Source organism: Mauremys reevesii, linkage group 1 (genome assembly GCF_016161935.1).
Source record: "Mauremys reevesii isolate NIE-2019 linkage group 1, ASM1616193v1, whole genome shotgun sequence".
Classification (NCBI taxonomy): domain Eukaryota; kingdom Metazoa; phylum Chordata; order Testudines; family Geoemydidae; genus Mauremys; species Mauremys reevesii.
In genome coordinates, this window is record NC_052623.1 from 317,826,479 (window position 1) to 317,851,042 (window position 24,564).

At 39.5% G+C, this 24,564-nt stretch overlaps 1 protein-coding gene across 6 annotated transcripts in view; it reads left to right on the plus strand.

Moving 5' to 3' along the window:
* Window positions 1–24,564, plus strand: part of PTPRZ1 (protein tyrosine phosphatase receptor type Z1) — a 191,831-nt gene that overhangs the window by 124,312 nt on the left and 42,955 nt on the right. For 4 of the 6 annotated variants that reach the window (XM_039509988.1, XM_039510007.1, XM_039509998.1 and 1 more), the window contains exons 9-12: window positions 7,011–7,195; window positions 8,191–8,317; window positions 15,103–15,146; window positions 17,258–20,837. In XM_039509988.1, the coding sequence (XP_039365922.1) occupies window positions 7,011–7,195; window positions 8,191–8,317; window positions 15,103–15,146; window positions 17,258–20,837 (3,936 nt within the window). The remainder of the gene's footprint in view (window positions 1–7,010; window positions 7,196–8,190; window positions 8,318–15,102; window positions 15,147–17,257; window positions 20,838–24,564) is intronic. The other 2 variants (XM_039510025.1, XM_039510034.1) reach the window with 1 other exon arrangement.

A 24,564-nucleotide genomic window follows, 5' to 3' on the forward strand; every position in this document is an offset into this window, starting at 1 on the left:
CTGTTATATCTGCTAGATGAGTTTCCTTCAATAAGCTACTTAGCACTTTTTTGATCTGAGGTACCTCAGGATTTTAATTCTTTTGGAAGGTTGATTAAGTACCTTTGCATTCCAGGAGCACACACTAAGAAAATTCATGACAAAGTTTTAAATGATATATGAAGACATCAAGACGCACATTTCCCCATTGATATTGTAAAACCACGTCTACGATATGATCTGTATTTATACATATTAGATACTGGTTAGTTATGAATGAATGTATGCCTTCAATTGAACCTCTAAGAGTATCAAGTACACAAAAAGATATGTAGTTAAATATCATGTGTCTTCCAAAATATATTTGTAACAGAAAACAAAAAAAATTTAACAGACTTAAAACAAGCCAGCGTAGGCATGTTCAGATCCCTGATGGCTTCAATTCCATCCCCTTCTTCCCTCCCTATATTATCTAATAATAGTCTAAACATCTCCAATGCAAATATATTTAAAGTCAAATTTTATCTTGTAAATACCATTGCACATTCTAGAACATGTATAATATATACCCACCTACAGAAGTTTTATGGATACATACACATACATATATGGATATACATATACACACACTCATCAAATGTAAATTTACAATTGATTTGGTAAATCAAATATCAAATGCCCTGCACAAATTGAATAACTATTGCTATTTAAGGCTTAGGTTATAGACTACTTTACATGTCAGGAGTATTGATTGTTCCAAGGACTTGTGGTTATCGTAATATCATGATTCTCTCTATCAAATTGTGATGATTAGTGCAGATAATACTTCAGTCAGTAGATGGTGCTTAGTGTCTCAAGGTCTGTGTACACGATGTAATTAGGTCAATTTTATAGAAGTCTATTTTTAGAAATCTATTTTATACAGTCGATTGCGTATGTCCCTTCTAAGTGCATTAAGTCAGCGGAGTACGTCCTCACTACCGTGGCTAGCATCAATTTACAGAGCGGTGCACTGTGGGTAGCTATCCCACAGTTCCCGTAGTCTCCGTTGCCCATTGGAATTCTGGTTAAGCTCCCAATGCCTGGTGGGGCAAAAACATTGTCGCGGGTGGTTTGGGGTACATGCCGTCAGTCGCCCCTCCCTCCATGAAAGCAATGGCAGGGGCGCCTGTCATTTTTGTGCCTTTTTTCCTGGGTTACCCATGCAGACACCATACCATGGCAAGTATGGAGCCTGCCCAGCTCACCCTCGCCACTGCTGTTTTGAGCATTGTAAACACCTCGCGCATTATCCTGGAGTATATGCAGAATCTGGCTAAGAGACGCCAGCACAAGGAGGATTTTGATGAGGACGTGGACACAGATGTTCCTGAAAGCACGGGCTGTGGCAATTGGGACATCATGGCAGCAGTGGGGCTGGTTGATACAGTGGAATGCCGATTTTGGGCCAGGCAAACAAGCACAGACTGGTGGGACCGCATAGTGTTGCAGGTATGGAATGATTCACAGTGGCTGCGAAACTTTCACATGCATAAGGCCACTTTCCTGGAACTCTGTGAGTTGCTTTCCCCCACCCTGAAGCACAGGAATACCAAGATGAGAGCTGCCCTGACAGTTGAGAAGCAAGTGGCGATAGCCTTGTGGAAGCTTGCAACACCTGACTGGTAGCAGACCAGTCAGTCAGGAATCAATTTGGAGTGGGCAAGTCTACTTTGGGGCCTGCTGTGATCCAAGTAGCCTATGCAATCATTGACGTTCTGTTATCAAGGGTAGTGACTCTGGGAAATGTGCAGGTCATACTGGATGGCTTTGCTGCAGTGGGGTTCCCTAACTGTCGTGGGTGATAGACGGAATGCATATCCGCATCTTGGCACCAGACCACCTTGCCACCCAGTACGTAAACCGCAAGGGGTACTTCTCAATGGTGTTGCAAGCACTGATGGATCACAAGGGATGTTTCACTGACATCAACATGGGATGGCCGGGAAAGGAGCACGACGCTCGCATCTTTAGGAACTCCGGGCTGTTTGAGCAGCTGCAAGAAGGGATTTACTTCCCAGACCAGAAAATTACTGCTGGGGATGTTGAGATGCCAGTAGTTATCCTTGGTGACCCAGCCTACCCCTTGCTCCCATGGCTCATGAAGCCGTACATAGGCAGCCTGGACAGTAGTAAGGAGCAGTTCAACTATAGGCTGAGCAAGTGAAGAATGATGGTAGAATGTGCCTTTGCACATTTAAAAGCTCACTGGCGCTATTTGCTGACTAGGTCAGACCTCAGCACAACCAACATTCCCATTGTTATTGCTGCTTTCTGTGTGCTCCATAATATCTGTGAGGGTAAGGGGGAGACGTTTATGGTGGGGTGGGAGGTTGAGGCAAATCATCTGGCATCTGATTTTGAGCCGCCAGACACCAGGGCGATTAGAAGAGCACAGCTGCGCATCAGAGAGGCTTTGAAAACCAGTTTCATGACGGGCCAGGCTTCGGTGTGACAGTTGTGTGTGTTTCTCCTTGATGCAAACCCACCCCCTTTGTTGATTTTAATTTTCTGTAAGCCAACCACCCTCCCCTCTTTGAAATAAAATAACTATTGTTTTGAAACCATGCATTCTTTCTTTATTAATTGGGGGAAAAAATGAGATAACGGACAAGGTAGCCTGGGTGGGGTGGGGGAGGAGGGAAGGACAAGGCCACATTGTTTATTGTAGCCACACTAAAAATCAAACTGTTTGAATGACAGCCTTCTGTTGCTTGGGCCATCCTTTGGAGTGGAATGGCTGGGTGCCCAGATCCTCCCCCCATGCGTTCTTGGGTGTCTGGGTGAGGAGGCTATGGAACATGGGGAGGAGGGCATGCGGTTATACAGTGGATGCAGTGGGGGTCTGTGCTCTTGTGGCTTTCCTGCAACTCCAAGAGATGCTTCATCGTGTCCTTTTGCTCCCCCAACAGACGCTTCATCATGTCCATTTTGCTCCCCCATTAGCCTCAGTATCACGTCCTGCCTCCGCTCTTCGTGCTCACTTAATTCTTTCCTGGCCTCTGCCACTGAATGCCTCCATGCATTCAGCTGTGCCCTATCAGTGCGTGAGGACTGCATGAGCTTGGAAAACATGTCATCGCCTTCTAATCTGCAATAATCTCGGGGATGGAGATGATAGGGGGAGTGTAGACAGATTTGCACTTGGGGGTAGATAAAAAGAGAGAGTAAAATTTAAGGTGATACATTTCTGAGAACAAAAGGGAGACTCTTTCACAGTGAATCAAGCAATTCACAGCAGACAGCACATGTGCTTTAGGTACAAGGTCACATTTTGCCGTTTATATTGAGTGCCTGCCGGTATGGTGACACATCACACATGGCTGAGCAACAGAATTTGGTTTCCAGGCAGCCATGGTAAGCCTTTTGGTATGTGGGATTGGCTTCTTCCGCCTTCATAACCTGTGGGAATGTTTTCATACTGCAGCGCCCTCCTTTCCCAGAGCAAGCAATGAGTTGGGTTTCACATTTAAAAGGAGGGGCTTCGGTTTTGGGGTGGATGTGCAGCACACCCCTCCCCCCACCCCACCATGTGGCTATTCTCTGGGATGATCCCTTCTCCCCTCCCCCTGCCGCATTGCTATTCTCTGGAACGATCCCTTTTAGCCAAGCACAAACAGCCCAGCATGAATGGGGTCCTTTTACTGTTCCCTTACAAAAATTCCCCTATTTCAACCAGGTGACCATGAATGAGATCACTCTACTGAGGCTAACATAGAAAGATAAAGACCGAATGTTGCTTGAATGCGACCAAAACCCAGGACCAATAGTTGCCATGCTTTCTGCTGCAATGTTTCCAGAATACTTGCTACCACCTTGGTGCGGTAAAGTGTCCTACCCTGGAGACGAAATAAGGCAGCCCTCCCAAGAAACCTTCTGCAAAGGCTTTCAGAGTACCTCCAGGAGAGCTTCATGGAGATGTCCCTGGAGGATACCCGCTCCATCCCCAGACATGTGAACAGACTTTTCCAGTAGCTGTACTGGCCGTGAATGCATCCCAATTCTTCAGGGCAAATCAAACATTAAACACAATTGCTTTTAAACCCTGTACTGTAGTTACAAATGTGCACTCACCAGAGGTGCCTTCTCCAGCTTCAGGGTCAGGGATCCCGTCTTGGGAGGATATTGGCTCCAGAGTGATGAAAAGGTCCTGGCTGCCAGGAAGAACGGATTCACCGCTTGCCTGCTGCGCATTCTCCTCCTCCTCCTCCACAAAATCCTCCTCCCTGTTGCGTGAGACTCTCCCCTTGCAGGTGTCCACGGACAGTGGTGGGATAGCGGTAGGGTTCCCCCCTAGAATGCCATGCATCTGATCATAGAAGCGGCAGGTATGGGGCTCTAACCCGGAGTGACCATTTGCCTCCTTTTTCTTTTGGTAAGCTTGCCTGAGCTCCTTAACTTTCATGCAGCACAGCTGTGTGTCCCTGTTGTAGGCTCTCTCCACTGTGCCCTGTGAGATTTTGGCTAATATATTTCCATTTCTTCTTTTTGATCGGAGTTCAGCCTCTACAGATGCTTCTCCCCATACAGCGATCAGATCCAGTGTCTCCCTTTCAGTCCATGCTGGAGCTCGTTTGCAATTCTGGGGGGACTGCATGGTCACCTGTGCTGCTGAGTTCGCCACGCTGACCAAACAGGAAATGAAATTCAGAAGTTCCCGGGGCTTTTCCTGTGTACCTGGCTAGTGCATCGGAGTTGAAAGTGCTGTCCAGAGCGGTCACAATGGAGCACTCTGGGATAGCTCCCAGAGGCCAATACCGTTGATTTGCATCTGCACTAGCCCAAATTCGACCCAGCAAGGTCAATTTTAGCGCTACACCCCTCGCTGGGGAGGAGACAGAAGTCGATTTTAAGAGCCCTTTAGGTTGACGGAACGGGGTTGGTTGTGTGGACATAGTCATTTTTAAATCAACCTAACATGGCTAAATTTGACCTAACTCCGTAGTGTAGACCAGGCCTCAGTCTTTGAAATGTTTGCCAAGCTTCAGAGGGGGTTTTGCAAAATCATGTGCAGCCTGCTAAATCCATAGTGAAGGTGGATGGGTACTTTATGATCATCCTTGGAATTTGCTTTATGCCACTGAATGCAGCCCTCTTGTTGTTAAGCTCATCTGAGAAGTCAGGAAAAAGAGACCTTTTGTGGCCTTTGTACATAAGGGTTTGAGCTTTTCTGGCAGTATTCATTAACATTACTTTATCATTGAACTTCAGCAGCTTGAAGATGATGGGTCTGGGCTTTTCAGACTTTTGCCTTCTAGTACCAGGCATTCGATGAGCCCTTTCAATATTTAATGGGGGCGGCTGGGGGTCCAATTTAAATATATCAGGGAGCAGCTTCTGAAGAAAGTTGATAATATCCTTCTCCTCTTGACCCTCAATAGTCCCCAAGAAGTGATGGTTGTTTCTTTGAGGTCTAGTTTCTAAGTCATCCTGGTTTTCTTCCAGTTTGTGTAGTCTAAGATTTAAGGAGGCAGTTTCTTCTTTAATTTTGCAGGTTTCAATGACTGTCTTTTGTAGCTCATTTTCTAAGTGAGCCATTTGGGATTTTACATGGCTTGCATCTTTCGAGAGGCCACAAATATCTTCTGAATACAGTCGGTCTCTGAGGAATTCTTTGAGTGCTGCAATATGTTCAGCTACGTTCTGTGGTGGCCTTGTGGTCTCCTCCTTCAGCTCCTCGGGTCTTTTGTTGCCTCTCATTTTTTTCCATTGGAATCCATATTCAACAGTTTATTTAGGGGATTAATGTAAACTTTTATCACAGAAACTTATTGCTAATTTGCTAGAAAAGTAATTATTAGAAACAATAGATATGTGGGGAATGAGGAGGTCCAGGACTAAGCAGCCATCTTCTTCATGGGTACCATGTGAACCCCAACACTTGACTTTTGAACAAGTGACTATGACCCAAATTTTCAAACCTGACCACAAGTTTCAGTTTTAGACACCTAAAAAATATTAAGGGACCTAAAATTAGAGTCCACTTTTAAAAATCTAGAGGTGAAATCTTAACTTAATTGAAGTCAACAACAAAACCTTCCATTGACCTCAATAAAGCTAGGATTTCACCCTAGGTATTTTATGCAAGTTTGTCTTCAGTTGTCCAATCTGTAAAATGAGCATGATATTTACCTACCTCAAGAAGTGTGTTGTGAGGACTAATCATTTCCATTGGCAGTTAGGAATTGTTTCATCCTCCGATGAAAACTGCTAAGTAAATGGAAGATACTATTGGCTGGAATTTTAAAAGAAGCCAGAGTAAGACAGGCGCCTATATTCCATTTCGTCTTGTGGGGCTTGGACACCACACTCTGCTAGGCTCCTTTGAAGATCTCAGCCATTATTATTAATATTCTTACTGTTGAGTAGTACATTCATAATAATTTGTAAGAATACCGCTATTGATTGTAAAAATCTATTACAAAACATGTCCTAAAATGCAGATATTGTCAAGGCAATTCATAGTTCCTCCTACTTTAATGGCTTCCTCTTTCACAGATTCATGAAAGCACAGACTACTAGAGACTTTTTTTTCCTGAGACACATACTTAAGAACCTTTACACTTCCATTTTGTCACTTGCATGATTACAAAGAAATAAAATGTACCCTTCTGGGTATACCAGTATTTTATGACCAATAAGCAGTTCTAACACAAATCAAAAAGAATGTTATTCTCTAATTTTCATGGAACTTGATATGAACCTTTATCAAAATGTGAAAACTCAAAATGTATCAATATCTCTTCATTCTTTTAGATAATATTAAAAAGAAAGGAAAAATTCCACTTCCACTAATTGGAAAACAACCCAAACACAGTGGTGACTTAAGTAGATCTTTGGTAGTTTAGATTTACATGGTTTAGAATTTTAGGGACTGATCCAACTCCCATGAAAATCAATGGATAGACTTATGCCAGTTTCCATGAGAATTAGACCACACCCTCAGTGCTCAGAATCCATTATGCTGTTTATAAATATTATGCTGTTTTTAGTTTGCAGCTCAGAACCGGAAAACGTCCAAGCCGATCCAAAGAACTATACCAGCCTTCTTGTTACATGGGAAAGACCTCGAGTTGTTTATGATGCCATGATTGAGAGATTTGCTGTCTTTTATCAGCAATTGGATGGAGAAGACCAGACTAAACATGAGTTTCTGACAGATGGGTATCAGGACTTGGTAACTGTAAACTCTTCAAGTTTCATACAAAAGTGGTGGTGGTAAAGCACTTACAAAGAATTATTCTAAAGGATTATGTCAGGGAGCTGATCCAGCTAGAACTAATGTCTTTGGCTGCTGCTCATAGAAACTCTGCTTGTATCATTGGCTATACAGCCAGAGAAAAATGGGGGAAAAAAAAGGCTATATGAGAGAGAGCTACCATCACCTCCAGTTCTAATTTCTAAAACTGGAGTTCCTATTTGTCTGTAATACCTTGAAATAACTATTGCTGTGGTGTCAAACTCAGATCTTGTTAGTCACAAGACACTTTCTTCATGCAGTAAGAGCCTCTGCCCCAATGATCTTTGATGTGTAGGATATTTGTACACAGGTAACTAATGAAAAATTCAGCATCTGAACAATGATCCATCTGTGATTACTATATTGATGCACTGATTTATAATATGATGGTGCTTTACCAGCACAAACAATTACATTCACCCCCTTTGAAGCTGCATAAACTTCACAAGGAATATTAGAATCTAAAACTAATATTCAACATAGAAAAATGTACTCTCTCCAGTTATTCAATCGCCTGCCATTAGAACATTTCACAAAATTCATTGATTAAAGTTTTATGCCTGTTTTTCTGGCTATAAAATGTAAAAATGATGTTTCATGTGAGAAAATGTTGATATCTTCTATTGTTGTTTGCAGTGTTGTTGTAGCTGTGTTGGTCCCAGGATATTAGAGAGACAAAGTGGGTGAGGTAATATCTTTTATTGGACCAACTTCTGTTGGTGAAAAAGACAAGCTTTTTTGAGCTCTTATAAGCTCTGTGTAGCTCGAAAAGCTTGTCTCTTTCACCAGCAGAAATTAGTCCAATAAAAGATATTACCTCACCCACCTTGTCTCTCATATGAGAAAACACTGTTCTAAAAAAAATAATCGAATATTTTCAAAAAATATGCTAAAATTCACATTTATGTGATTAAACATGATTTTTCTTTTAGGGAGCTATTCTAAATAATCTGCTGTCCAATACAAGTTATGTTCTTCAGATAGTTGCGGTTTGCACTAATGGTCTATATGGAAAATACAGTGATCAAGTCATTGTTGATATGCCTTTAGATGATCCAGGTAAGTGTTCTTTTGAGCACAGTAGTAACTTTTAGCTAAAAATCTGTGTTCAGATAAATAGTTTGCTTGCAAACCAGTTAAAAATGCTTGACTATCAAAGTACATTAAAATGGAATTTCAAAATCATTGTAGTTAACCTTAAATTTGTTTAATGAGATGACTTTTATTCTGTCATGTGTTTCTTTAAACACGAGCATTTTATGTTGATGTTTTTTAACTATAAAAATATATTGAAAAAGTGAACATGCTTACAATTCAGATGAATGATTTTGAACAATAAACCTTTGGGAAGTAACGCCATTTTGGAATTGTTTCAGTTGCATCCTTCTGCCTCCTAAAATTAATCCACGTGATAAAAATGTAAAGCAAACAAAATAAAGGAGCTAATATATATTAAAAATTCATATCTCAATTGATTTTGAAATTTTATTACATATGAGTACTTGGAGTTTGATTTCAAAGTATATGTGGTGATGGAATTCCCTTGCTTCTTAATGTTGGATTGTGAAAATCAAAAGGGCTAACAATCAAATCTTGTTGATTTCAAAGCCAGATTTAACTCCTCTGTCTGTAAGTAAATGATAGGTAATTTTAAACCAAAATAGAGAGACTTGTCCTTGTCCTTCAGTCATTCCTTAAAGTCAGTGGAAGATTTAGGGCTTGATCCAGTTCCCATGGAAGTCAGTGGGAACCTTCCATTGACTTTAGCAGCTGTTGGGTTGGACTGTCTTGATTATAGGGTCAGTCCATAATGGTCTTTAGCATACTCACACACCCCAGTTTTGCTTATCATATGGATTAGATTGTTGTTTTTAATTCTGGGTTACCAGGCTGGAATTCTCCCCTCAATTACACTTACCTGTGCAACTCCAGTTAAGTCAGAGGAGGTACAGCAATGTACCTGAGAGCCCAGTTTGGCCCATAATGTTAAGAGAACCACTGCTGATAGAGAATATATCTATCTGCTTGTTACCATGAACTGTGTGAAAGTAAAGATATATGAGCATAAGATGTTGTTTTATGTTGCAACATTTTTTGTTAAAACACAAAAGTTTCCAAGGCATATCTAACCTGTCTTTCAAAGACAACATGTTTAGAGGACTGTGTTTCCTAGGTCTTATTATGCTAATATTTGTCAGAGCCTTTGTACTCTGTATTTCTCTGAGGAGAGGTTCTGTCAATGTAATTGGCATTTCACTTGAGTTTGTATCCTATCTGTAACTCCTTGATATTGGATTTCCTTACGTCTCTCCAGCAGAGTTTTCCCAACTTGTGCTTCAGAAATCACATGAGAGGGAACTCTATCCACAGACATCCACCCAAAGTCTAGACACATGACTATCCCAGCCAGTAGCTTGAAGCAATGTGAGCCCCAATTATGCAAAGAATCCACAAGCACAGATCCTTATTCCTGTCCCAAGTCCCATTGGCAAGGCACCTCATTGGCAGATACCTTTTAAAGGATCAGGGCCTCGATTCCAGTATGACTCCATTTGGATTGAAGCCAACCGTTCATGCGGTTTCCACAATTAAACAATGTTTAATCCAATACATAAACTTACGTTGGTACAACACAAACATTACAGCTTTAAATACTCACAAGCTAAGATTCTCATAGTAAATTTGAACCCTGTGATTCTCTCACGGAGGTCAGTGATAATTTTGCCTTTGACTTCAGGGGGAGCAGGAGTGGGGCCCTTACATTGCACATACTTACTGTAGAAACTAATTTCACCCTTCATTACATCTATAAAACGCACACAGACGTCATTTGGAATTTTGTGTGCATATCTGAGGGCAGAAACTGATCCATTGTATGTTACATTTATCAGCATAGAGTCAAGGCTTAAGGTTCTTACTCCATTTTTTTGCAAGGAAAACTCTTTGAGTGAGGAATAAGAAATTAAGGATCTGCTTCATAAGTAGTAATAAAAAAACATACCTATATGCAGCATGAACAATTAATGTTATGATAAGAACTTGATTTTTACATTGTATTGCTTTTGAGCTTTTAAAATGGTAACCTTAAAGTTACATTAAAATAAATTCCTAAATATAAGTTTATCATTTCCCCATTTTAAAGAAAAAATGTGAAGAGGAGATTAAAACAATCTCTGTACATATTTCACTGTCTACTTTCACAGTTTCATATGCAAAAATGATTGAATTATGAAACTCTACAATGAAAGAGAGGTATAAAATCCCTCATATGTAGTCAGTATCATTAATATAAATATACACTATTCCCTAGTCTTGTAAATGTCATCTTACATCCATACGGAGTGGGAACATGGTAACATGCTAAAGAAAATGTTCATTCACTTGTAACTTCAATTTATTTATTTAATCAGTTGCATTTGAATGAACTGTGCTGAAAATATTAAATAACGGAGACATGAGAAAGTATGTATCTAATTAGTCAGAGAAAGAGATGTGTTCATACAAACTTTCACATGCCAAATATAATACCAAAACTGATTTTGTGATCTGCTTTATAGATGATGGTATAAAATGGGGTTCACAGTAATAAGATCAAAATATTTCCCAGAACTCCTGCTTCTGGAAAAAAACCCATTATCTTCACCCATGAAGACCTGAAACAAAATTGACTCAAATTCAGTATAACTTTTATATTCAAGACTTATTCTGAGTATGTCAGCCCAGTTAGGATGAAATTCACTGCAATGCCATCTGAACAATTTAAATTTCATGTTAAAAGCTTAAGTGGACCTTAAGTGATGCAAAAGACTTTGCATGGGCCCTCTGCTTGGGGTTGAATTTCACCCTTGGACTGCATATTTTTAATATAAGGGCTGTTTTAGTACTGCTGTACTATATATTTTCATTTACTCAACACCCGCTACCACTCATTTGTTCTTGGTTTTCCATTATGCTGTCCATTTTGTAAGAGAGAGAGACCCTTTCATAGCCTGCCACCACCCTTTCAAAACATTTAATTCTGCGAACCACCACTAAGGGTTCTGCAGAGCACAGATGATCGACCGACCAGAGTGAAACTTCTCATTCTCTAGGCCTATTACATAAGAGGAAAGATCCTGTCATGGGCCAGGTCCTCTTCCAACTTCAGCCCTGCACTGCTGGGTTCTAAGACACATTACAATCTGTGGACTCTCCAGAAGAGCTCTGCAATCCACTGAGGGCCCACATGCCTTCATGAGAACTACAATACTAGTCTATTACGTTTGTGAGAAGAACTGTACCATTTTCTCCTTATTTGTTCCTATATTGTTTTTTATTTAGAACTGTGGAATTTTAAAACTTGTGATACTGTGTGTGTGTGTGTGTGTATATATATATACACACACATATATAGTTTCCAGTAAGCTTATGGCTAGTCAAAAAGGGTCTTTGGGTCTTGGGGTGCTTTATCAATATTTATTCTTAATGGTTAACATTTTCAAACCCAAGTAGGAGATTTAGCCACACAACTACCATTAAAATTAATGGGACTTGCATGGCTAAATGGCATAGCCAGCTTTGACAATATCTCAGCCATTATTTACAATCTGATTATTTGCTTTTGGAAGTGGTTTCTGAATGGTGACCTACATGCATGTGTTTCACTCTTTAAATAACATTTGTATAGTTATGAAAGTTTGATACTATAGGCGCATAAACTCAGCTGTGCGTTAAGGCCGGCCCGCGTGACGGGGTCCAGGGTGTGATGGGGTCCAGCTGGCCCCGTGGTGTTAGGAGTCCTGGGTCTGGAGCTGCTGCCTGGCCAGGCAAGCTCTGGGGCAGCCACCCAGCCTCATGTGGCGGAGGTCCGGGACAGCCATGCCAAAGGGGTCCGGGGCTCCCGGCCGGCCCCGCAGGGTCGGATGTTTGGGACTGCCGCCCGGCCCCACAAGCTCCAGGCAGCTGCCCAGCCCCGCACAGCAGGGGTCTAGGATCCAGGGCAGGCAGCCAACCGGCCCCAACCTCTGGGGCTCCCATCCGGCCCTGCAGGGTTGGGAGTCCGGGGCAGGCAGCCCACCAGCCCCACATGGCAGGGGTCTGGGGTTCAGGGTCAGAGTCTGGGCTGCTGCTGCCCTGCCACCCGACCCCTGGAGCCCACATAACACATTGTGGGCTGCTATGCAACCCACAACGATAAATAAGTTGAGAACCACTGGACTAAATACATATCCTCCCCTTGTTCTGCGTGAGGAAGTCAACTGAAGTTTTTCATAAAAACAACATGAAGGGATATAAATCTCAAACTTTTGTCTCCTACTTGGCAGCTCACGCTAGCATCAGTTCTTTGTGAGGGCCTTTTTATGCAATGTCTTTGTGAGAGATTTTCTTCATAAAGAACAATAAGGGTATCTGAAATATTTCACTTTAGGAGGGCTTTTGTGATTCTTATGCTGATGAATGATGAAAAGATAATAGATATTTCATTTAAATGTAGCAAAAATGGTTTTACTTGTGTTCTTCCAGTGTCATTTATTATGTATTGTAGTGTAGAACTGAAGATAATTTACTCTGCGAATATTATTGTAAAATTATGGAACACATTGTTGTGGGGGGATGTTTTTAGGAGTTGAGCTGAATTTAAATATAGGGAAATATTTAGATATCACATTTTCCTTTTGTCCTTATTCTATCGTTTCTGCAGGAATCATTAAACTACAATATTATATGTATTCACTTGAAGCCTTTCTAATAAATTTAAGGTTTGAACTTTTCCAATAAAACCTAAGCTATAGAATAACCAATTTGCAGTTATACAAAAAATCAAACATACTGTACCTTGTTTGTTAACCTCCCTCTGAGTTTTATTTCTGTGCTGGGAAATGGTACCATATTACTTATATATATATTATTGGTTCAAGAACACAGTATTAAGATTAGCAAAACCACAATAACTGAGTAATTAAATGTTGCTGGCAAATAGATTTGTTTTGTTACCATCTAATCAAGAGAGTTTCCATGGATACATCAGGATGAAATTGTAGTTTCATTCTGGTTGAAACAGAGGATATTGAAACCTTTTACAGTTTTCCTTGTAGTAAATAAAGTTTGTAGAGGTATTTTACATCCATTTGTATTATCACTGCATTAGTTTTTCTTCTAGATAAAGTTCAAAAGATAACATAGATACTGTAGAAAACATGAAATCTGAAAGAATATATTCATTTTTATTATTTGAAGACTAAATTAACCCTAACAACAAAAATAATCATATTTCTCTTTAATGAAAGGCTGTTTTTAAGAGTCTGTTGACCACATAATGTATGTTACCAGGCTACAGTATTAAGAATTTTGAAAACACTATCTAAAAATTTAAACAGAAATCATTGAGAAGCCAGGGAATATCATCATCTTTTCCCCCCCTCCCCCCAGCCTTCTAGCCTTCAGAAACACAGAGGTAAGATAACTTTTTTTCTGTATTTTGTTAATATGCCAAGTATTTAATTCAATAGTTGCTACTTATAAAATGCTTTCATGAAGAATTGATCATTTCATTTTTTTACATTCTACAACTTATCAATATAAATATTTTAGCTTGTTAGTGTGATGGAACCCTAATTAATAATCAACTATCCATTGGGCAGGCAATAGAGAGAGAGGGTCTGACTCAGTAGCCCAGTGATTAGCATACTCACATGGGATATGGAAAATGTGGAGTCTCTGCTTCAATTAACATTTAATTATTTCTTCAAAGTAGAACCAGGGAGGTTGGTGAGATCTACCCCAGAACAGCCAGTTGGCTAGGGCATTCATCTAGAATGTGGATTCAAGTCCCTATTTCAAATCAGGCAGAGCAGGGATCTGAACTTGGGTCTACCACATAAAAGCTCTAAACACTGGGCTATTCTGGGGTCTTATTTTCTCTGGTTTTTGAGATCTGCATTTGGCTGCTAGGGCATGACCTAGTTTAGGCACCTAATTCCAGCAGAGAATTAATGGCTGAGACTCCTGAATGGAGAGAGATGACTATCTCTGGCCCATAAGTGAGGCAGATAAGGTCCAGATCAATGGAAGTTTAACACTGGTACTGCTGAAGATCTGGGCATAAGCCACACCTAAGCCTCTATCTTTTACTCCAAAGGGTGTGTCTACACTGCAGCTGGGAGCATGCCTCCCTGCCCAGGTAGAAAGACTAACACCAGGACACTGAAATTGCAGTGTGGACATTGTGACAGTGGCACAGCTTGGGTTCGGACCAGGTGGTCAGATAAGCTTGGACTTTGGTGGCTAGCTTGAGCTGCCACCACTGCTGCAACATCCACACTTATTTTTAATGCACTAGCTTGAGCGGTGCTAGCAAGTGTCTTTCTATCTGGGCTGAGTAGGCCTATTCCCAGCTTCTGTGCCTGGAGCATTCTTCACCTAGTACTTTTTTCCTGTCTGCCTCCCTCCCCCTCAGTTCCAAGCCTGCCTGTTCAGTCTCATCACCATGGGCCTGGATGCTGTTCCTCTGTGCAGACAGGCAGCGGCAGCTGCACCCCTCAGCCCCTCAGTAATGTTGCAGCTAAATTGCCAGCCAGTTGTTGAGTCCCATTGTTTCCCTCCGTGCAGCTGCTTGGCAGCTTCTGCAGATAGCACCTCCAAAATCATCTCAGACCTCAGCCTAATGGGTTTATTGGTTAATACAGCCCTGGTTAGAACATGATTATAACATTGTCATGACCTGTGATTGTAATACAGCTTAAATAACATCTTTTGGTCTATCATTTCTAAACTAACCATGAAAAGTATAACGTTGTGTCTTGCAAAATCAAAAAATCTGTGAGCTTAAAACAGTGGATAATATAATGCACCTTTTTGTTTCATAGAAATTGACCTCTTTCCTGAACTGAATGAAACTGAAGAATATGAGGTATTGTATTCATTCATTTTCACACAAGCGTTTCAAATAATATATAACACACTCCACATAAATGGAGGTGATCAACTGGGATAATTTGCAGAGTTGAATTTAGCCTGTACTTTTAACCATATCACCTACACTTTGCCCACTAATGCATATCCGCTGGGAATTACTCTACGTTCCAGATGCTTGAGCAGCTTCAAAAAAGTACAATTTAAAAAATCCACCTGCCAAAGAAATGTTTTTTCTTCCTCCCCAAAATGTGGAATTGCCTCCTCTTCCCCAGTTACACCTGCCTCAGGCAAGATTCAGCTTTGGGCTAGTGACAGGTTTTCTGTACATAAAAATGTAATGACTTTGAAGTCCAATGCCTTGCTTCTCTGTAATGCTAGAAATGGCAGTTTTATACTATTGAGAATGAAAGAGATTCTCAGTTTCCAGAAGGATCCCAGCACTCATCTAATCCTGGATGGGCCATGGAAGTTAAGTGCCTGACCTGCTTAGGCACTTTTGTTCTTTTCACTAGATGCCTATCTGCAGCTTTGGGCGCCTAAATACCTTTGTGAACCTGGCCAGAAAAACTGGGTGAAATCCTCGCTCCATTGAAGTCAATGGCAAAACTTCCATTCATTTCAATAGGGTGATAATTCCACCCCTTGAACATAAGTAATAATATTTTGATGTATTAACCATATTTTATAATAATGTAACTGTGTTTTATACAATTTTAGATGTTTTCATAACTCCCTCTGATCTAGCACAGTTATATTTTTGGCAACTAAGGTAGCTGGCATACAAACAGAGGAATATGAAAGAGTCCCAGTACAATTTTTAATAGACTGTAAAATAATTTTTGTAATGTGGCCAATACCTCTATAACATGTGTTAGCATCAAGTGGTCATTCAGAACATCTGTTTTACTGTTTCATAATATGTGCACATTATTCTCACCAAGGGGTAAATCCTAATCAGTTAAATAGAGAGAGAAACGGCCCATATCTATCTTTCCATCTCTGTACCAATTCATCCAAACTATCAAATCTATTTATCCAATTACCCATTTTTTCAATCCATTTATCTATATTTATTTAAACTCTTTATCTAAGTATTTATATTGCACCCATCAACATGATATCAGGATGTTAGTTAATTTTAATTGTGATTTTGCCTGATTTAGGACTGCATAAAGACTAGGGGAGTTGACCTTAAGAAATAGATTTTCAGAACCTAATGCAAAGCTCTAACATACATTTCTGCAGAAATACTTTGAATTGTCTTCACTAAACAGTTACTAAGATGTCTGCAACATGAATTTCAGTGTGTGGTATGTGAGATATTGCCTATGAAATTGCTTTTAACTGTCTCAGGGTCATGTTGACCTTTAAAATCCTAAACCCTAACATCCTGTTTGGAGTAACTATGAAGATTAAATTATTTGAAAGCAGAACGTAAATGTTTTAAAGTATCTTCTGTAATTTTGGATGGCCCTGGCAATTATCATGGATGGAAGATGACTAAGGGGGAGGCCAAAGATTAGATATCAACGGACCTTAGAAAGATCAATTTGCACAACAGCCAGGTATACAATCATGAGTTTTGAAAGAAGGCTATAAAAGTCACCAACTCCAAATAGGGAAATGGCAAGAAAGAAGAAAAAGATGATCTTCTGTTATGTTGCAATGACACTTGAACTGATATCAAAGAATATTAATGCATATCTTTGAGACACTACAAATAAAAAACATTCTGTGTTTAATTTTTTTATTATTACTGTACAATGATAGAGTTAGGTGTACAAAACACAGTTGAGAGGTTTTTCTCTCTCTCTCTAACAGTGAGTCACAGGTAGCAGGAGCACAATGTGTAAGAAGGTAGAGGGATCTGTGGTTCTTTTGTCAGTATTACAAATTTATGGTTTCAAGAAAAAAAATGAGATGAATGTTTTTGTAACTAAAGCCATTTTATTATTAAGTTCAATAGCCATTTCATTGGTTACCTGCCATTTTGTCTGTTATAATTTATGGACACAGGCAAATGTATTGCAGTATGTACCCTGAGTTTTCCTGTTTTATCCATAAACACTCTTAGTAAACTTTGAGTATGTTGTTTTCTTTCCAAAGGAGGAAGTTGAAGAGAAAGAGGTGGATGAAGAAATTGCAGTGATTCCTAGCACTGATAGTACTCTAAATAAAATAAGGAAAAAAGAATTCCAGGTGACTACGTCTAGCTATAGTCAAGAGAAAATGGGGACAAAATTCAATGAAGCTAAAACAAACAGATACTTAACAAGAGAGGAAGGATCACATGGAAAGGATGATGTTTTCAAAGCAATTTTTTACCCTACTTCCCAACCTACTATTGAAACATCAGATGAAGAAGAAGATGCTTCTTTGGAATCTCAAACTATTATTGGAATCCCCCTGCAAGTCACTGACTCCACTAAAGGTATTGACGAAGAATACATTTACATTTCTTCTGGCACTGAACCAACAAGCATATCTGCTACTGGTGGTAGTGAGGAAGATATTTCATTGTCAACTTTTAAGCCTTATCAAGATGTATACACCTCTTGGGGTTCCATTCCTACTACCTCTGCTATGCAATTTGTCACTGAGGAAGCATCCCAGGAAGACATCCTTCATTCTGGAAGCCCAGAAATAAGCAAACATGATATTGATTCACAAGGCGATGTAAAAAATGTTTCAGAAGATGTAGCACCCTCAGGTGCAGAAGAATCTGCAGAGAGTACTCCTTCTGTTGATGGAAAGTTGTGGTTTCAAAATGCAACAGATTTGGCACCTAGATCTGATGTTCCATTGGATAGTGAGCTGTTATTTCAGACTAGTTATACTGATGCTTATGTTGAGGGATCAAAGCCAGCTACAGTGCCCTATTCCAGTGGTCCAGTGATATCACAAGATACTTCAGATGCGGATATAGAATTGCTACATTATTCTAATTTTGCTTTCTCCCCTACTGAATTATCACCTCATTCTATCTCTTCAAGCTCTGGAGAATATGGCTCTGCTTCTGTTGCCAGTGAGGTACTCTCTCAGACAACTCAACCAGTATATAATGGTGAGATACCTCTTCAACCTTCCTACAGTAGTGAAGTGTTTCCTCTAGTCACCCCTTTATTGTTTGACACGCAGATGCTCAACACTACCCCTGCTACATCAGGTAGTGATGTGACCTTGCATGCTACACCTGTATTTCCCAGTGTTGATGTGTCATTTGAACCCACCCTGTCTTCCTATGGTGATGTACCTTTGCTTACATTTTCCTCTGCTTCCTTCAGTAGTAACATGTTTCACCATCTGTATACAGTTTCTCAAATGTTTCCACAAGTTACTCCAGCTGTTGCAAGTGATAAGGTGTCCCTGCATGCTTCTTTGACATTGGCTGAGGGTGATACTTTAATACAGTCAAGCCTTGCTCAATATTCTGATGTGATGTCACATCAGACTACACATGCTGCTTCAGAGACATTGATATTTGGTCATAATAGAACTCACATGTTTACTCAAGTTGAACCATCCAGCAGTGATTTAAATATGCATGCACTGTCTACAATGTCTGAACTTACTTATGCTTTGTCTAGTAATGTGGGCTCCCTCCAAACTTTTACTGTTTCTTATGACTCTGCAGAATATGTGCATGATTCTGTTGGCGTATTTCATCAGGGTCCCCTATTTAGCAGCTATAACAATGTACTGGTGCATAAGCCTTCTTCTGTAATACCACAAGCTGATACTTTGCTGCTGCCTACACGCGCTCTATCTAGTGATATGGATTGGTCTGAACCGTACTCTGGTAGTGAGTCCCTTTTGCCTGATACAGATGCTCTGGCCACACTTAAAGTTTCTTCATCTGATTCTATAGGTGAATTTACATATGCAACATATGAGTTTAGTGATGTTAATAAGACAATTCACAAAAGTGATGTAATATATGGAGATGAGAAAGAACTGCAAATTTCTTCTTTCAGTGAAGTGGCTTCCCATGCTGAAAGTACAGTGATGCCTGAACTTCCTACATATGTTTCTAACAATGATGTAATTAAGCAGACTACGTCTTTGCAAGAAATCCCACTTACTGTTTCTAGCACAAAGGGAATCCTTCCAGTCTCTCTTGCTTTTCCCTCTACTAAGATTTTTGATTATGATATTAGTAAACTTTCAGAAAATTACTTTTCTGTTCAGCCTTTGCATGTTACATCTCCAGCCTTTGATGACACTTTGCTTAAACCTATGTTTAGTGCAATCTCAGATCAAGCTGTCTCTGTCCCTGCTTCTAGCAAAATATTGTCTCCTTCAACACAGCAGTACTCTTATGAGACCTCAGCTCCATTAAATAATGAAGCATTACTACAAACCTCCTTTCAAGCTTCTGATGATGGCACTCTGCTTAAAACAGCTGCAACTGTGCCTAGTGATCCAATATTGGTTGAACACTCCAGGGTTTATAAAGATAGTTCTACATTTGACCAAATATTCTATCAGATGGCACCAGATTCTGCTACAAATAAAACAATGTTGCATTCTACATCTGCACCTTCAGTTGTTGACATGTTTCCCCACACCTCTAGTAAGCCCAGAACATCATTTCAAGGTTTAACTGGCTCTTATGGAAGTGAGGAATATGTTTTATCCAGTTTGGTTAACAATGAAGATAATCACCAGGTTGCTCCTTCATTGTACAGTAGTGATGTTTCATTCCAGTCAACCAGTTTAGAAAATACAAATGCTTTTTCCCCCAAGGCAGTGAACAGAGTGGCTACTCCTGCCTTAACAATTGACATATTACCAAATATTCCCACTCTTCTAAACAGCCATATTTCTTCAAGTGTTTCTCAAAGAAATGAGGTTCCCATTTTTTTCTCAAGTTCTACCAGTGCTGATGTTTCTGTTCATGTGCCTGCAGTTGTTTCTGATTCTCATGTATCTGCTCATCATGCCCTTCCTTTACCAAACGTGTATATTTCTGTTATGGCTATTTCTCCCAGCAGTGAGAGCCTTAGAACCCTAACCAAGTTGCTGGTTCCCTCTCAAACATCCTCTGGGTTGGTCCCCAGTGCCAATTCTGATACTAATTTGTGGCATCCTGTAATTGATGTTGATTATGATGAGTATGATGATGGTTTACCTGTAAGTAATTGTATCACATGCACTTCCCATAGAGAAACTCAGGAAAAGGTAGTAGATGAACAGAATACACAGGTAAACAATATAAAGGATCAGAGTAACCTAATTATCCATTCATATTCTGAGAAATCTGAAGAAGAAGAAGAAGAAAAGAAAATTACAACTGCTGCATCAGACAGTCAGATAAGTCATGGTATGGACAGACATAATTATCCATCAATACCAACATTGGCAGCACTGATACCTAAGAAGCACAACGATCCAACAATATGGGAAAACCGTATTCAGACTCTTAGTATCCCGTTGCAAAACACACCAGAGTCTAAATCTTGGGCTGTTTTTACCAGTGATGAAGAAAGTGGCTCTGGTCAAGGTACCTCAGATAGCCTTAATGATAATGAGACTTCAACAGATTTCAGTTTTCCTGACCTTAATGAGAGAGACGCTGAGGGGGCAATTGAAGCAGGTAACTCAGATTTAACTCCTGGATCATCACAGTCATCAGCACCATCTGTAACTAGTGGTCACTCACCAGTATTCAACATTTCTGAGGCAGGTTAGTTGTGGATCAATCTAATGCATAACATGTATAGCTGTGACATTCTTCTGCCACTGAAAATGAAAAAATATCTTAACACCAATATATAGGAGACTCGTGAGAATTGCTACAGATATTTCAGTGATGGAAGAACTTAATGGGGCAGTCAGTTTGATTAAGGAAATGCTGTGGAACAGGGAACATAAGCATTGCAACAGTTCTGCTGTAAATGCAACTTCTGATTACTCACAACTACAACTGAAATACGCTGTAGTATTAAGGTCCAAATGCTGCCCTTGGGTATGTTTGTACAGTCAATGGAAGTTATGCACAGAGGTCCCAAAAGTGTGACTTTTTGCTCTTTAAAGGTTAAATGGGACTTAAGCCATTTGCACAGGGGTAAATATCACTTTTTCAGAGGAAAGCTCACTGCAAGATTCTAAAGTTCTGTACGAAAGAGTCTTAAAATTATGGTTTTATTATGGCAATACTTTTTTATTTTGTAATCTTCAAGATGAACTGAGCTAGGTAAAAGATGTTTCAACCTAGTTCTGACTGGTTTTAGCTTGTAAAAAATTGTTTTCATTTTTATTGCTTCTCATATTTTTAAATTTCAGAAACATACAGAAATTTCCTCCTAGACTTGCTCATTTCTAAAATCACTACGGGCTATATTCTGCGGTGCTTGCCTTTCTCTTTGTTCAGCTCTACTGATGCCAATTAGCTATTTGTGGAGTAACATTCTCAGCCTGAGTATGGGTGGCAGAATTGGACCATACATTTATAAGATCTTGATAAAATTTAAAGCAAAGGCTTTAAAAAGTTCTGTTGTGAAAAACTCGAAATGATCAAGAAATTAACTTGTATTGCCTATTTGTCGTATTTGTTGAAATCTAAGTGTAAAATCAGAACCATCAATATGTGTACTTCTTTGAAATATTCAAGGTTAATTTGATAATGTAGGAAATATGTTAAAAAACTGAACTTCCATCACATATTTATAATCTCTCTAGAGGGCAGTGTCATCCAACTAATGGTATCTTTAAAGTATGCAAAAATCTTAGCTCTAATCTTGCAAATATACAATCAGATAAATTTGTCAGTAACTTTGTGCATAAAAGCAGTCCCAGGCAGTCTGCATAGCTCAGGATGTTATAGCGTGGATAATCATGAGCCCTTTTGGTCAACAGGAGTTTTACCTGAGCAAGCAATTGAGTCAGTAAATCAGTGAATTGTTTTGATGTTTCCTAAAGGAAATTATGTAAAACACACATGAAGTAAATTTGTTTCCTTTAAAGGTCAGCAAAAAAGAAAAGGAGAATAATTTCCAAGCACATTTTGTACCAGCTAATGACATGAAGGTTATCCTAAATTATTTATAGTTTTCTGTAATTAAACTTAAAATGCCTCACTTTCAATTAACCATGAAGAGCTTTGATTCTTGACAGTTCTCCAAAAGGATGGTATAGCATGTGGCTTAACTAATAATGCATATTTAAAATTTAGTTTCCAGTCATCACTCTCATTAAAAAACTTGCCTATGCATTAGTTTCTTCCAACAAATTATTCCCTATATTGACTTTTAATAAAATCGCAATTAAATTGGAGCATTTCTCATATGAGGTCTCCTGCTAATCAGAAATAGCTACCTAGTTACATCTTAATTTCAATTTAAAAACAATAACAACAAAAGAACCTTGTGATATATGAAAATTTATATTAAATTTAAATCTCAAGTATTACAGCACATTCCTTAGTAGTTACATAAGTCAAATGTTTTGTTGAGAGTTTGTGTGAGTTTAAAAAATTGTTAACTCATATTTTGTTTAATAGTAAATCGTATTATTATTATTAATTAGGGGTAGTATGAGATGTATTTTTAAGATCTGCATCACTGAAAAATTGCTTTATCAGTTAGCAATCATCTTGTCAAGCTTTCCAATAGAACCATTTATTTGAGGGGAATTTCAAGATGTCATTTATATTTTAAAATTGCTATAGCAGGTTTACCATGAATTTTTAACTGGATTGTAACATCAAAGAGAAAAGGATGATGCAGGATTTATGGCTAACTGCCTCACAAATATGAAGGTGTGTCCAAAAATAAGGAGGAACTAGCTTTAGGTGAAAAGAAAATTACACCGGACCTGATCCAAAGCCCAGTGAATCCAATGGGAGTTTTCCCGTTGAGTTCTGTGGTCATTAGTTCAGGCTCACAGGGCTTGTTCCTATACCAGTGAAATCAGTAGGAGTTATACTACTTACTACATTGGGATTCAAATCAGGAAAATAGTGATGGTAAACATTAAGAGGGCTTTCTGATTCTCTTGTTAATGACTGCAGAGAATTGTGCATCTCACACCATACATATATTGTAATTAGTAATGCTAATGAGTGTTGCTCTTGTAGAAGAGAATGACTGATGTTTTTGTTTGAAAAAAAAATTTTTTTTTAAATCTCCCTGTATGGAGTTAGTCTGAATTTATATGCCACCCAGGCCCAGCTAGAAGATTTTACAAAATGCATTATGTGCGGCTTATGTGTGATATTTTAGATTCTGGCCCTTAATTACCTCTCTTAGCAAATGAGGTTGCTATTGCTGCTAAAAATGAAAATTCATAAGCACAGGAAGAATTGAGCTTTGAGAAACTAATATGTGCCGGTGTTTTAAAATAGCACCAGTTACACTGAATATAAAAATAAATGTCTTAATTATAAGAAATAGTTGATTAATTTAAACACAGTTACAGAGCCCAGATCATGGCCTGGCTGGAAAAGATGCAAATGGAACTATAAGGTTTGGTGACTCTTCATGACTGTAGGGCTGTATTCATACATATTCTGAGACAGAATCCAAATGAGAGTTTTTTGCCTACCACCTACGTGCCCACCAAACTTGTTCCACCTGTAGCACTGTGTCAGGGGAGGCCCTGATATCCCAGTTGCAGAGAGAGGAGCCGTTTCCACCCTGGTTGCCAATTACCCATGGAACGGAGATTCAGTGGGCTGCCTGGAGCAAAATGTCCTCCCAAAAAGGAGCTGAAGATGTAACCCAGGAAGATGAGAGGGTCCCAATGATGGTAGGAACATTCTCCTGTGGAAATCAGGGGAAAGATGACGTGCAGACTAGGTCCCCTGCAATCCCATATATCCACAAGTAATGCTTATTTTTGGTCAGGGTTTCTGCTGTGCACCCCGCAGTAGCTTCGCAAAAATTTTGCAAACACAATTTGGGGAGGAGGACAGGACCTTATGAACAATGGTACCCTATACATCAGCAGCTGACCATCCCTTCTGCCCCTTGTGCACCAAGCTAAACTTTGTCTCAGAATCAGCCGGCTCAGCATAGGGACAGTTATAATATGGCATTTTACCATGAACCAGAATTTGGCTCCTAGTGAAATCAGTGATCAAATAATAATATAGTTTATTTTCATAAGATTTTATGTCATAATAATCTATTCAAACTACTGTGTAAAGAGCTAGCTACTTATTTATACAGACATTTATCTTAGCTCACCTCAAATTACACTGTTCTTTTGCCCAATTGGGTGGGAGGGGATAGGAATGGGCCAAAATCTGTCACAGACTGAAGGCTAAGTACAAGAAACCTGAGCTATTTAAATGAGCACCATACAGTATAAATGCTTTCTTTTAACGGTGCACTGAGGGAGCATCTCTCTATTATAAAATACCGCATGGTCACATCTGGGTCTGTGCTAGTGGATTCAAATGTGAAATGTAA